Source organism: Castor canadensis, chromosome 11 (genome assembly GCF_047511655.1).
Source record: "Castor canadensis chromosome 11, mCasCan1.hap1v2, whole genome shotgun sequence".
Taxonomy (NCBI): Eukaryota; Metazoa; Chordata; class Mammalia; order Rodentia; family Castoridae; genus Castor; species Castor canadensis.
In genome coordinates this window covers 139,205,170-139,220,936 of record NC_133396.1, presented here as the reverse complement: position 1 = coordinate 139,220,936, position 15,767 = coordinate 139,205,170, and the positions used below count along the sequence as shown (strand labels likewise).

The 15,767-nt window shown below is 43.9% G+C and overlaps 1 protein-coding gene across 1 annotated transcript in view; it reads right to left on the bottom strand.

Annotated features, from left to right (window-relative positions):
- The window catches only part of Catspere (catsper channel auxiliary subunit epsilon), a 130,699-nt gene that overhangs the window by 31,738 nt on the left and 83,194 nt on the right, over positions 1-15,767 (bottom strand). Inside the window, exons 12-17 of the mRNA XM_074048792.1 lie at positions 15,595-15,653; positions 13,001-13,076; positions 8,314-8,366; positions 4,680-4,730; positions 3,848-3,881; positions 3,700-3,779 (exon numbers count right to left, since the gene is read on the bottom strand). Coding sequence (XP_073904893.1) covers positions 3,700-3,779; positions 3,848-3,881; positions 4,680-4,730; positions 8,314-8,366; positions 13,001-13,076; positions 15,595-15,653 — 353 coding nt within the window. The remainder of the gene's footprint in view (positions 1-3,699; positions 3,780-3,847; positions 3,882-4,679; positions 4,731-8,313; positions 8,367-13,000; positions 13,077-15,594; positions 15,654-15,767) is intronic.

The window sequence follows — 15,767 nt, the reverse complement described above, 5'->3', positions numbered from 1 at the left end:
GCACATGCTACCTTTAGAAAAAGTGCAGCTCCAACAGTGCACTGACAGACTGCGGGACCTGTCCCCCACCCTCCTGGTCATTAACTCTGCCCATCCCTCCCTGCACTCCTACACAAGTCTTCCCTGCTAGACTCTCTTCAGTCCTTACTCTGCCCAGGCACATGCCTGGCCATCGACCCAGTCTCTCACCAGTTCCTTGGATTTACTCATAGCTTGTTCTTCTTGCTTTCAAATGTAACCTAAACCTTGGCTGTTAATGATGTGACTTCTTCAGAAAGTTGGCATCCAGGGGGCTTGGACTGGCTCACCTCAGTTGTGCCTTTGTTCAGTCTCCTTCCTTCCTTCCTTCCCTGGAGTTTGAACTCAGGGCTTTGTGCTTGCAAAGCAGGTGCTCTACTGCTTGAATCCATTATTTCAGAGATGGAGGTCTTGCAGACTATTTACCCTGGCTGATCTCGAACCACAATCCTCCCAATCTCAGCCTCCTAAATAGCTAGGATTACAGGTGCGAGCCACTGGCTTCAGGCTCCAGTGATCTGGTTTTTCTCAGCCCTCTGGATCACCCTCAGTGACCTTTGAAATTCTGTTTGCAGAGCCCCTCCTTCCTACGTCATGCCAGGCAGTTGAGCCTATCAGACCTGGTCGTTGTCAACTCCAGGTTCCTGTTTCTAAACCAGTCACTTCCTGCCCTCATTTTCCCAAGTCTCAGAGGATATGTTCTTCCACAGTTACCCTTGCTGCCTGCCCCTTTGATCCTATTTCCTCAGGATCCTTGCTTGCTCCTATAGCTTATTTTACTTTTTATTTTTATTTTTGTGCTGGGTGGGGGTATATTGTGGCATTTACAGAAGTTCTTACAAAGTATCAAATACAGCATACTTGAATTCACCCTCTCCACCACTCTCTATTCCCTCCTCCCTCCCATTCCTGGAATAGTTTCAGCAATTGTTTAATTTTCATTGGAAGATAGTACAAGTATGAAGAAAATAATGTAAAAGTTGTATCTCATTTCCACCCGTGTTTTATATTTTTCTTAGACATAAATGGATCCATAAGTCATATGTAGTATTACTTTATGGGTTTGAAAATACACACGCATGACATTAAACTCTATCTTTTGCCTGCTTTCTCTCTTCCCCCTCAATATTCGGCTTTGAGATCCTTAGACATTTCTAGTCTTTTGATCTCTCGATTTTCCTCAGCCAGAGTTCCTCCGTCCTCCTTCCTCCCCTGTCCAACTTGAAATTCGTGGTTGTTCATCTGATTCCTTCTCTTACAAACATCCTAGCTTCTCGTTGTAGTTAATCACACCACTTACCTGCTCAGTCTTCCACTAATGGGCTTTGTGGTTGTTTCCAGACTTTGATTATGTGAAAATCTTATGTTCATCGTATGTGTAGTGACAAACCTTTCGCTCCTGCCCAATGCTCTAAGTGGCTGCAGCAGTTTCTACTTCTAGCAGCTGTGTATGAAAATGTCCACTGTCCTATGTCCTTGCCAATAATACTTGGTCACGTAAGATTTTAGGGCTTTGTTTTTTCGTTCTGATGGGTGTGAAGTGATATGTTATTTAGACATTTACTTTCTTTGGTTACCAAAGATTTTATCTTCTGAGGAAAGGGTTAACTCTACAGGTCTGAGAACGCCACCCTTACATGGCCTTCTCTCCAGGCGGGCCCTTGGCTGGCACCCGGGAACTTGGATTGGGGAGGGCCTCGCTCTTCCTTTGCTGTGTTGTTAGTTGCATTTCAACCACATTTTCTTTCTCACTTTGTTTATGATATAGTTAAACTACAGGCTAATTTTGTATTGTGACAAAAATGTAAATAACATAAAATTTGTCATTTTGACCATTTTTAGGTGTGCAGTTCAGCAGCACTAAGCACATTAACGGTGTTGTGTCACTGTCACCACCACTCAGCTCCAGAACTCTGTCCCCATTAAACAGCACAACCTTCCCTCCTTCCTCAGCCCCTGTAAACTGCCACTCTACTTTCCATCTCTATGGATCTCTTGTAAGTGGAGCCTGCGGCATTCGTCCACGGGCTCATTTCACTTTGCATATTATCTCTAAGGTTTTCCATATTTCAGCATCTATCAGAACTTTCTTCCTTTTGAAATGCAAGATAATATTCCATTGTACACAAATCCTCCTCCACTTATGAGGAGGTTCTGTCCCAATGAACCCATCATAAGTTGAGAGCATCATACATGCATTTAATCCACCTGACCTACCACACATAACAGCTTGGTCTGCCTGCCTTGAATGTGCTCAGAACGCATCAGCCTACAGTTACACAGAAATCATCATAATAAAGTGTTGAATATCTCATGTAATTTACTGAATACTATACTGAAAGCCTAGCCTGGGGGAAAATTGAAATTTGGAATTGGGAGTGTATGGGAAGTCAGTTTCTCCCCAGTGCGTGTTGCCTTTGCAGCATCACAGAGTTGAAAAATCTTATGTCAAACAATCGTGAGTCAGGTGGGGACCATCTGTGCATCCTATCGTGTTTCTCCATTCATCTGCTGATGGACACTTGGGGTTGCTTCCACAGAACTTCTAGCCATTGTGAGTGATGCACGGTGTCATATGCAAGTAGCTCCTTGAGACCTGGCCTTCATCTTTTTGGGTAGATACCCCAAAGTGAGATAGCTGGGTGATATGGTAATACTATGTTTACTTTGAGTGTCAACTGCTATTTCTTTTTCCCATTAGGACTTAAAAATGCCTTGACTTCCGATACAAAGTCAGCTGTCATTCTTATCTTTGTTCCTCTGGATGTAACGCAGCTTCTTCTTTCCAACAGCTTTTAGCAATTTATCCTAATGACATAACCAGACTAGTGTCTGACAAGCATACAAATGGATATTCACCCACACTTCCACTTATGGTAACAGAGTCCTTGGACACACGGGTCATTTATTTGTTATGTTTTTCTATATGTAAACGTTTGTGACAAGCTGCTTAACTTTTATAATTGTAAACCAAGAATAAAAGAACAAAGTCAGGGGCTGGCAATGTAGGTCGGTGGTGGAATGTGTGCTTAGTCTGTGTTAAACTCTGGATTCAATCCCCAGCACCCAAAAAAAAAAAGTTGTAATACTAATAATAAATAAAATAAAGTCACACAGGAAAGAAAACAAACACAAAACTACCTGGAAAAGCCTTAGTATTTCATTCCTATTTTTGATATGAAATATTGCTTGTAAGAATTAAGTTATCCATAATATGTTTAAGATTTCCAACTGCTTATCAACAATCGAATTTCTTTCCTTTCAGACTTACACTAATTACTAGGTTCATGGAAGGAGAAGCCCTGTCATCCAGGTAGGTGATTCCTATAAAGCATCCAAGCAGGAGCCCGTGAGAGATTTGGAGAGCCTAGCGGGGGGTGTGGGGGGGGGTCTTGGCCCCACTTTTGGCTCAACTGCTAAACCATAAACTCCTCTAACTTGCAGGGATGATCTTTGCCCAATTTTGTATAACTAGCACTGAAAACCAAGTCTTACATGTATTCAGTACTCGAAATATTTGTTATTAAATGCATGAGTAATATTTTGAGGCTTTTAAAATAAATTAAAAATTTCTGGGTGTAGAGTGGCTCAAGTGGTGGAATGGCTGCTTTGCAAGTGTGAGGCCTTGAGCCTCACACCCCAGTCCCACCCCCTAAAAATTTTTAATGAGAATATACTTACACTTGAATCACAGGTTGAAACTTTTCTCTGAAATCCACTCTCAATGGACAGCCATATTTTCCCCAGTCATATCTTACCTTCTAGAAAAGGAAAAGGGCTTTAGTTACTGTATGTATTTGGCCGACTGACAAATTTACTGTGTTCTTACCAAGTTTCTGAGTGGTTCTTTTCTCAGATATGACCTGTAAAAAAAGATATTTATTACTTATTTCTCTTTCCTCTTGTGAAACTTGAAAACTAAACTGTTGACTTTGTTTAGGTCAGAAGGTGCACAAAAGTCAAGTAGATAAACGGGACTATGAACACCTGAGTGCTCACTGTGTATGCTTAAGGCACTTTCCACACATGTCCCCACAGCCATTAACACGTTCTCACAACCACAACATGGTGTGAATTGCTGTCCTGCCCTTGCAGACCTGGCACCATTCCCAGACATTGTAGGAGACTTGTTCAAGGCTGCAGACCTTGCTTTACTGCTCAGAGGCATGATTACAAGGCCCGTGTTTGGTGTGCTATTCTAATGCAATTCTTCCCAGAATATCACTAGATGAGAAAGAAAGCAACAATAGATGATGTATTTTAAAACTCCAGCTACCTCCTAGTTTAGATTTCTTACCATAATGGAATCCTTCCTTTTCATGAGCTCAAGGGAATCCTGTAAATTCTAATGAGCTTAACTACGATCATGTAGATTAAGGAGAAATGTAAGGAAAAACATTACTCTTGTATGTCTTCCTTAAACCAGAGGGAACAACATGGGATTTGGGATGAAATGAAGCCTGCTTTGCATATCTGATTAGGCTGAAGACTACGTCTGTGTCCCGTGCGTTTCTGAGAAGGTCAATTACCGTGTCTACACACAACGTCACGTCAAAGACAGGGATGTTCCTAGGAGTCCATGAATTAAGTACTAACTGGTTGTGAATTGCTAGCAGGACGTTAATATAAAAGGCGGTGCTTATGTTGAAAATATATCTTACCTGTGAATCACATAAGAAAAATCGCGGTGCTTGCACTCAGTTCCACTAAACCTGCAAAGTAAAGCACAATGGAGTTGTGAGGTTGTCACTCCGTATTTATTTGCACAGACATTTAACCACTGAACCTGGTGATTCTCAAACTGGAGACTGTTGCAGACTTCAGTTACTGAATTAGAATCTTGGGGGTTTGCTTTGGCAATAGCAGTTTTCTTTTTCTTTAAATTAAATGCTTCTGAAGACGCTGGAATTTGAAATCTGAGATACCTCTTATATTTTGTACATGTTTATTAAAAATTTACAGAAAATGAGGGGAGATTGTGAGAGATTTGTTAAAAAATTCAGACAGGAGAAATGAGTTCAAGAGATCTGTTGGATAACATGGTGACACCAGTCAATAATGTACTCTCTTCTTTTTGTTTGTTTATTTTTGACAGTATTGGGGTTTGAACTCAGGGCCTTGCACTTGCTAGGCAAGTGCTCTACAATTTGAGCCATGATACCAATCCTTTTTGCTGTAGTTATTTTTTGAGCAGGGTTTTGAATTTATGCCCAGGCTTCTATTTATGCTTCCTGAGTGGTTGGAATGACAGGTGTGCACCACCACTACTGGCTTTGTTATTGGTTGAGATGAGGTCTCCCTCATTTTTTGCCTGGGCTGGTCTTGCACCTTAATTTTCCCGATTTCCACCTCCCAAGTAGCTAGGATTACAGGTGTGAGCCACTATGCCCAACCTATGATAATACAGTGTATTCTTAAAGAATGCTAAGAGATTGGAGGGAAAATGTTCCCACCACAAAACGAGAACTATGTGAGACAATGCCTGTATTAGTTAGATTTAGGTATTCCATAATCACTTTATACAGTCATCATGCTGTACATAGTGAATACATACAATTTTATCAGGAAAAAAAAACAAACAAACCTGAAAGCAACAAGTCTTGGGAGGATATGGATAAACTGGAACCTTACACATGACTGACAGCAACGTGACAATGGTGTAGCCACCATGGAAAGGAGTTAGGTGGTCCTAGCTGGGCAGTTACGCACAGGATTGGCATATGACCAGTGATTCCATCCCTAAGTACGTACGAAACGATGGAACCAGATGCTCAGACACAAACTCTTACACAGATATCGTAGCAGAACTGCTCACAAAAGCCAAAGGTAGAAACATTCCACTCATCCACCAACTGATAAATGGACGCACAAAACGTGGGCTGTCCATGTGATGAAAAGCTACTCGGTCACTAGAGGGAATGAAGCAGGAAACCACATGACTCTTAGCAGCAGGCTAAGTGAAAGAAGCTGGACACAGCCTCACAGGCCACAGGGATAACAGATTAACGGTCGCCAGGGGCTCGCAGGAGGGGAGGACGGGGAGTGGCGCCAACTGTGCGCCCGTGCTTTGCAACTAAGTACCTGTGCTACATCAAAAAGGTACTTAATCCCACTAAATTGTGCACTTAAAAACAATTAACATGTAACTTTCACATTATGTGATTTTTATCACAATAAAAAAGTTACTGAGACACACACACATACACAATAAAAATAAACTCAGAGTGAATCTATGAAAATGAAGATGAAGTTTCTCGGACTTTCATCCCACATGCATTGTGTTTTTAACACGTGACTTCCATTTGCTTCTAGAGACTTCACTGTGGGCAAGAAGCTGTTTTAAGGATTCACAGACAGAGGGCTGAAATGTTTCTGAATGACAGAGCTTTTAGTAAGTTTTTCATTCAGCCAGTCTAGCTGGCTGCTCCCAGTGTAGCTTGGAAGGAGCCCACCATTTTTTGAGACACTGGTGTCTACACCACCATCCTCTCTGAAACCAGGTTAGACGCCAAGGACGCCGAGCTTCTTTGACGACCCTTCCGGCTCCCCTCAGGTACCACGGACCCCAGGCCGTTCCAGGTCTCTCTTGGCCCCCTGCATCCCGAGGCCAGGATCCGAGAGTGGTTTTAAGGATGCAGAATGGGCTCACTGACTAAGAGGCCCAGAGGCAGGGATGTGGAGCCTGCACTCCGGGTGATGCTGACGAGTGATCAAGTTTGACAGTTACTATCTGGAACCTCGGAAATAGACTGGCTCAAGCCGGTTGACACCTTACTGCGGAAGGCAGTGAGGAGCCCGGGAAGGAGCTCATGGTGGTGAACACATGGTGGGAACTGACTTTGGTGCCATGCTGCCTACAGTGGTGACTCTTACACATCAAGGCTCCTGCTCACGTCCTGGAGGTGTTGTCAAAGCACAGATTGTGACTGAGTGTGACTAAGGTCTAGCTGCATTTCTAACGGGGTCCCAGGTGACACCACTGCTGCTCCACACACAATACAGAGACACAAGTCATCCCCGAATTAAGATGGTACAGGCTGTGTAAATCAGCTTTTTCTGTGTCTCCTGGAAAAGGAATTATGAATGCAAAGGCGCTAGGAATTGCAAATTTAGGAAATGCTGAGATGAGAATATTTAATTATCAAGGAAGTAAGGAACCATTATAATTCAGTAATAATCAAAAGATTATTAGAATGATGGAGGAATAGCTCTTTTTTTTCTCTTCAGTACTGGGTCTCGCTATATAGCCCAGCCTAGAACTTCCTGCCTCAGCCTCTCAAGTGCTGGAATTAAAGGCACACACCACCATGCCCAGCTAGGAGTAGACATTTGCTTTAGAGGAGAGCAAGCCATTTCATAAATACTCAGATGAGAATCAATGTTTCCCTGTTATCACCCCACCTTCTAACCAAAGGAAAGAACTGCTGCCTCTGTTATACACTGGACCTCGGTTAGGCATACTGTGTGCACTGCCTTGATGCCCTCCCACCCGGAAGACAGAGTTATGCAAACGCATGACACAAAACCCAGCGTACCTTACTGTGAACCACAGTAAGTCAACAGATTCACACCTTGGGGTTGTCTGAAGGCAGCACTGGTGGCCCCTTAGGTTAGCTCTGAAAAGTCTCCCACAGGCAGTGGTGCACGGTGCAGGCAATTCCCTAACGGGCATGAGGTGGTAACTGGCTCGAGCAGGCTGGAAAGCAGAGACAATGGCTTCTCCTTCTCACTTCTCTGGGAATGCACCTGGACTACAGGGTGGAGAGAAGAGATGGCAAAGACAGAAACTGGCTTAGTGAGGGCAAAGGTGGAGGAGAAAGAAATGCTGGTAGCAAAGAAAGAGATGGAGTCTTTCCTTTTTGGTATGCCTCAAATGGAAATTTGACCTGGCAATAAATACAGACCAAGCGAAACTCAACATCAGTGTGAATTCCATTTCGGATTTCAATCATGGGTGTGTCGGTTCTTAGCTTAATATTATTGCTAGTAAGGACTGCTTACTACACTGTTTGCTGGGCGTCGGTGGTTCACGCCTGTACTCCTAGCTACTCAGGAGGCAGAGATCATGAGGACTGAGGTTCGAAGCCAGCTGGGGCAAATACTTCACGAGATCCTATCTCGAAAATAACCAACATAAAAAGGGACTAGTGAACTGGGTCAAGTGGTAAGAGCACCTGCCTAGCAAACATGAAGTTTGAATTCAAACCTCAGTACTGCCAAAACAAAAAAACAGAAAACAAACAAAAAAACTAAACCGTTAAAAGAGTAAAGCAGATCAGATGCAAATATACTCACCCTTTAACTCTAATGGCCTTGTTACTGTTACAGCCAACAGCTATTTCAAACACCTAAAAATGAAGTAATTTAGGTAGTGAACCCAGTGGTTCTGAGTCACAGGACCTAAGATACTAGAAAGTTACAATTCAGATTTGAGACACAGACGCAACAGCACTTATCCGAAATGCTTGGCACCAGACGTAGTTCTGATTTCTTTTTTTTTTCAGGTATTGGAATGCTTGCATCTACCGAATGCCATGTCTGGGGTGGGACTACAAAATTCGCTTCTGTCTCAGGCACACTGCATGGGTGGAAGGTAATTTATGCAGTGTTTTTGGTGAACTGCATGTTGACTTCAACCTGTCACATGAGGTCCGATATGGGACTTTCCACTTGCCATGTCATCTTGGTTGTTCAAAAGATTTCAAATCAGAGCCTTTGCAACTTCAAATTTTTGGATTGAGGTGCTCAAGGTTTGATAACCTATTGAGTGCAGGGAACTGCAGCCTTGCTCGGTGTCCCCCCACCCTTCCCTTGATGGATCCCAGGCTTTTTTCTTCGCTTGCCTCTGCCTTCTCTGCTCAGAGGGCCCAGGACGGTTGTCCTCCTTCTGACATCAGTGCATCGGGGAGCGCTCCCATCTTCTCTTTCTGCACCATGATGGCTGTGACTGTCACCTCTGTGCTTCCAGCTTTCGCCTTTCACTCAGCTGGCAGCGTTCCACAGGGTGCCAAGCTACAAATCCACTCTTTTCCTCCTCTGGGAGGCCCGCAATTTATCACCACATTGAGCAGCGCCACGTACAGTGTCCTCTGAAACCATGTCACTCCTGCTTTCAGCTACTCTGAATACTACTCTGTATTCAGAGGAGAACAGGCAGCAGGCCAACCATTAATAAACCTTGTTCTAGCTCTATGGATATTTATTTTAAACATCACCATAACTGCCTTTTAAAAAAAATACACATCTATGCTTTTTGTGTGTATGTGGTGTTGGTTATTTGAGATGGGGTCTGGCTAACCCTGGATGGACTAGAACTCATGACCTCCTTGCCTCTGCCTTCTGAGCTCTGAAATTACAGGCGTGTACTACCCACACTAAGTATACATATGCTTTTTTGTTTTTTAGAGAAAATAAACTGCCTGTGGATAGTATAGCATAACACACACAAAGTTAGACACTAGCCTACAGTGTCTGCCACAGGACTTCGAGGTGCTTTTTTAACACAGCCCACGCTAACTGAAAATAAGCTTTAGGGTTCAGTGGAGAAAGGCAAGTATAAAATCTAACGATGGTGTCATGTAGCTGTGCTGTGCCACGATGCCTTGTTTCATAGACTGGAAATGCCCCCAAAAGGCATTTGATGTGCAAAAGGGTAACATTAAAAGAACCAAATTAAACTTCACTAGTGTCCAATGTGGTAAAAATCTATTTTTTTTTACCTCTTTGAGTCAGGGTCTGATTATGTTGCCCAGGTTGGCTCCGAACTGCTGATCTCAAGCGATCTCCTTGCCTCAGCCTCCCACATAGCTAGGACTTCGGGTGTGCACCACCACACCTCACCCCATACAGATTTATTCTGTTAGTAGCAGTATTTCCCATCTCCTTTTAACAGACTGAAAACTTTTTTTGGAAGGACAGAGTAGAATGAATTCTAGGCATAAAAATTTTATTAAATTGAAAGAGTTTTTGTGGAGTTTTCTAAGAAGACAGGCTCTACTTGATAGCTGGAATGCATTGTGTTTAAAGTTGAAAGACTACTAACTCCATTAAACCTCTGTCATTAAGAAAATGAACTGTGGCCAAATGCCAGATGCCTTACTCTGATTATAAATGCTTAGATATAACATGCTGTTTATATAGGACTAGAATAATTACCACATAAACATTAAAAGAAAGCTTGAAGACTTGAAAATAAAATGTGCTAGCTGTGGATTTACTTATGAGGATGGTCAGCGTTTCTACCAGGGAGTCACACTTCCTTTTTCTTTCTTTTCTTCTCTCTCTCTCTTTACCTCTCTCTCTCTCCTCTTTTTTTGGTTTCACTGGGGTTTGAACTTAGAGTATCACACTTGATAGGCAGACGCTTTACACCTGAGCTATGCCTCTAGCCAGTCACGACTTCTTCTTTTTCTTTTACTTCCATTATAAATTAAGCAGCTCTAATTATTTGGTGCCTTGATTGCCTTCAATAGAACTTGCAGTAGCATGTTGAGTAAATATGACAAGACCTTCACGTCTCGTTCCTGATCTCAGGGAAAGTGCTGTTTTCCAGTATCAGGTGTGATGCTGGCTGCGGGGAAAGTCCCTTTCTAGCCTTAGTTTATTGTTTTATCTTGAAATCATGCTGGAACTTGTCAGACTTTAGTGTCTACTGAGACACACATGCACTTTCCTTCTTCGTCATACTTGGACATTACATTTATTTCCTGAACATGTGATCTCGCCACAGAGCCTGGTCTGCTCTCTCAAGGAGCCCACCTGCAGTTCTCCCCACCCCAGACTGTTAAACCCATCTTTTCCCAGGAAATATGTCAGCCTGTTTATCTTTACTAAACTGTCCAGTAACACCCCAGGATGGCTTATGTCCTCAAGGGTCACATTTGTAATATCTTGAGTTTTCAAGCCTCAGAATCAGCAACCATGGGTGATTAAAAATGTGAGTTGCCTTACAGGTGGATCTTGAAAGGAGCTGTAGACGCAGAAAGCACCTGGGAGCCCACAGCTGCAGGGCTGGCACACGGTCCCCAGCAGTGGACACCTAATGAGATAGATTCTGACACAGGGCCTACATGGACACATTTCTCTCCAGTACAGACACAGGGCAGGGACTTCTCCTGCCTCAGCTCAGGGTCCAGTCCAGCAAATTCCTTTTAAGTGGACAGAATGACTGAACTGAGACAGGAATTCTAATGGCCCTTGTCAAAACCTGCTGGCAGATAACGCCTTAGTGAGAGCTGCAGTCACTCCTCCATGGAGAATTTGTCTTGGTGGGGGCTGGCCCACACTTCTGCATTTTCAGTTCTTGGTGACAGGCAGCTTTGTTGGAGCTGGCAGTTCTACTCACTGCAGCACCTATCTGAGTGGCCCAGTCCATGTCCCTTTGGCCTAGCAGGTTTACCAAAGTCTGGGCCATGGTGCTGTGTGCACCTGGAGCTGCGCCCTGTGTCTCTGCACTGTGTACCTGGGAGATCGAGGACTTGCTTCCTCATGGTTTGTGTGAGAGTGCACCCTCCAGTTTGTACAGGTTTTGATTTCCCTGGCTAAGTAGAGAACCCCCTGTATAAGACAAGACATTTTCCTGTTGCCTAAAAGGGCTGTGGCTTGCTTCTCCACTCCAATCAGTGGGCAGATCAGAGCAGACTGCAGCAGGAGGTAGCTAGATTTGAACTGTGCTTGTGTGTAGGGGGGAGGGTGCTGAAGAGCAAAAGGGGTGGCCTCAGGGTGTTTTAAGTCACTTGCCCAAGCCAGTGATTTGTAGGGCTGGATTGGAGAACCTGTCTTACAGCCTGGGCTGGGCAGGCAGGATGAATAGGGATCACTAGCAAAAATCCAGGTCAGGCAGGGATGGAGGAAACCATGGCATCAGGAGGACACCTGAAGGACAGGATCTTGCACCGTTGCGGGTTCTTTGGCAGTGTGGCTGGTGGAAGGGGGGCAGGGTGGTGTCTTGGTAGGCAGCTGCAGGCCAGTTCTCAGAGAAGCAGTGTGGGCTGGTGGCCCTCAAAGACAGAGTCCATCTGTCTCAGCTCAAGGATCCCTGTAAACCCATGGGGTCTTGCCCTGGTAGGAATGGGTTCCAGTGCCAGGGTCTGGAAGGGCAAGGGCCCAGCCCTATTTCATTTTGAATTTCCCAGATATAACACGATGCCTGGTATACAGTTGGTGCTCAGTAAACACTGACCGAGTGTGAGTTGGGCTGAGTAGGATAATGAGAAGAGGCTTTCTTTAGTGTGGGTCACAGACTCTCACACTCCAGTGCCATTGGTTAGCCCCAGGGCCCCTGTGCAGCTGTCTTTCTGCACTGGTCCCAAAGCTTCCTTTCAGGAAGTGCAGGCTGTGCTGAGAGAGCATCCCACAGTCCTGTGGCAGACGCTGGAGGCTTCTACATGCTCTTCACAGTCACACTGTATGCGTCACTTTCTTTTCACCTTTCCCTTCCTAATCACGTTTGCTCACTCTTCCCGCTGGGCTATTTGGGGACCATGTGTGCTAGCTTAGGTTTACCTGGAGGGAAGGAACTGTCTTTTCACCTTTGTGACTCCCATATCTAGCACACAGACTGAAGCCCTGACACATGACAGGCACAGAGCAAATGTCTTTGGATGGAATAAACGATCGAGTCGCTTTGAGTGGATGAAGGCAGGATGGATGTGGACCTGGCTGGCAGACTTCTTTCACACACCATACCCAACTCCAGTGTGTTTCCATTCATTTCGGTTTTCCTTTACCCAGTCTGATTTATCTTCAAGCCTTGTGACATTAATGCTTTCACATTTTTGCATGTGAAAGCACTTTAGATGATAAACTAACAAAAGGCAGACATAGTATCTTCTTTCAAAATAAAGTAACCCAGGCTTTACAGTGAGATGTTCTGTGATGATGCTAAGAAGAGGAAAGCACTGTACGGAGACTGGATGCATACTGAGTTTACCAACTACACATTTTTGAAGTAGAGTTTTTGATCTTCGCCGTGGGCACTTACCTTTTGGGCTATTGGACATGTTTTTGAATACTCACTGGGTCGAAGTTGAACCACTAGGAGGCCTGAGTCCTTTTGTCTAGGAAAAACAGGCCACACAGGTCATTAATACATCATGACGGGGAGACATGACACTGTCTTTCTGCAAAGCAAATGCAAAATCCCACAAACATGGTGTGCTTGAGTCCCCTAAGGAATTCCAGAGGCCTGGAAGCGGGGCTGGAGGGAGCTGCTGGCTGCTTCTGTGAAGTCAGCTGTGCTCTGTGGTCACCTGGGAAATGTGCTTTGGTCACCAGATGGTCAGTTCAGTGGGAAACAGAAACACTTCACAAACATCCTCTGTCCCAGGGGGTTGGGGTTCTGCGCCTGCATCGCGGGATTCCTTCCCTAGCCCGCAGGGGCTCCTCCTCCCCACACTCAGCTGCACACCGTGACCTGAGTAGGATCCAAAGGGAGGTCAGCTGCGATGTCTTTCTCAACTACCAAGTGCATGTGAATCACTTTGTGTTCAGGCAAAATGTGAGGGCTCAAAAACAACAGAAGACGAAGAAAAATTGAAAGCCTGATTCGTGCTCCAGCCCCTGCTAAGGTTTTACATTTTGGGGTTAAAAAAACTGGGGGGAAATAAAACAAAACATCCTCGGGTTGGTGGAGTGGCTCAAGTTCTAAGAGCACCTTCCTAGCAAGCGTAAGACCCTGAGTTCAAACCTCGGTGCCGCCAAAAAAAAAGAATAATGAAACAAAACTACCTGGACAATTTGGTGTGCATTCTTCAGCCACATAATTCTCAGCAAATATCCACAAAACCAAACATAAAGACAAAAGTCAGTGGCAAGGCGGGAGGGATGAGCCGAGCCTCTCCTGACCACTGTGTCTAAAGGGGCTTCTTTCTCCTTCCCCTTCCTGCTCACTATTGGACAACTCTGGTTTCTTTTCAGTACTTCTCAGAATTTAGGATTATCTGGTTTATTGAATTAGTTGGTGTTTGTCTCCTCCCACTGGAAATGGGTTCCACGACATCAGTACTTCTTGTTACCACATTTACTTTGAGTACCTAGAAGAGAGCTGGGCATGGAGTGGGTACTTACACTCGCTTGGAGCAGAAACAGTTGAAGAAAAAACAGACTTTTTCCTAGGTGTAAAAAATGCTATTTCTCCAGGAAATATTGATAGGAAAAAAGAAACCTGTCAGGTCACAATGAGAGTCACAAATGCCTCCATGCAGTGCTATGATTTGAATGTGGTTTTTTTTTTTTATATTTAGAAATAATTTAAATTATTTTACCAAAATTTCATTAAAAACTTGTTTGGAATTACAAAATAATTATAAATATTTATAATTATTAATAATTTGTGATTTTCAGTCTAATTTCCTCAGGGATTGGATATAATTTAATTTTGCCTCTTGTCACCCTCAAGGCTTCATGTGACTGGAAACTTGGTCCACAGGGTAGCCATACTGGGAGGTCCTTTGGAACCTTTAAGAGGTGGGGCCTAGTGGGAGGCCCTTAGGTCACTGGGGACATGTGGTAGCTCTCGGGAGAGGGTTGTCATAAGAGGGGCGAGCCTGATGCCGCCCAGCTCTCTCTGTATCCTGCTCAAATGCTATCTGTTTGCTCCTGTGTGCATGCCCACCACTGCCATCCACTATGAGGTGATGCCACCCAAGGTGGCCCTCACATGCCTGCACTCTGCTGTTTGGACTTGCAGCTTCCAAAATAGAGCTACATACATCTCTTCTTCATATAGAGCCCGTGTCAGGCTATTTTTCTTGCTCTGATGAAAAGCTGACTATTAAACATAGAATCCCAGATTGTCTGGCTTTTTTTTTTTTTAAAGTGCTTAGGTGCTACATTATCCAAGAGCCAAAGGTGCTTTGTATGATTTTACTCATAGTCAAAGACTCTGTGATATCAGAGTTCTTGTTTTTGCTTTGGGATAATATGTACAGACTTCCAGATGGGAATTAATGATAAATCATGCCTGAAAATTATTGAATTAAGAAGTAACCCTCCTGTGGTTTGGATAAGAATGTCCCAGAAGTCCGTGTGTTAAAGGCTTTGTCCCCAGGATAGCACTATTGGGAAGAGGTGGGCCTTAGGGGTGGGACCTTGTGGGAGGTCCCTGGGTCGTTAGAGGTGTGCCCTCATGGGGGGGGGGAGGGGGTTGTGTGTGACCCTGGTCTCTTCCTCCTTGCTGTCCAGTTCACAAGGCGAGAGGTATGCACCATGTGCTCCTGTCATTATGTTCTGCTGCTCTGCCAAAGTCCCAGAAGCAATAGGGCCACCCAGTCATGGATTCAAACCTCAAAAGCAATGAGCTGAAACAACCCTCTTCTCTTTACGAGTTAGCTCCCTCAGGTATTTTGTTACAGATGGAAAGTTAAATAATATGGACGTAGAGAGAGGTCATTTTCCATTGAGCAACAAAGAGTATTTTAGATTTTAATAAGCTAAATACTAATTTTACATACACCTAGACATTTAAAGAAATTTGATATTAAAAAAATAAAAGCATATGAACCCATTTTTATAAAATATCTACAACTCAATAACCTGAGTAGCATATCTAAAAGTTCTTTAGAAAGCCGTACTTACTGCTGTTTGAAGTAATCAGGTTTTAACTCATACTGTGCAATCTGAGTAAATGTTACTGACTGAAAAGAGAAGATGAAAGCTGGGGGTGAGGACCAAATGTTAGCTATCATGTGGTTTTTTTACATCCAGGAACATAAAATGCTTTCATTAACATATGTAATAAATTGTCACTG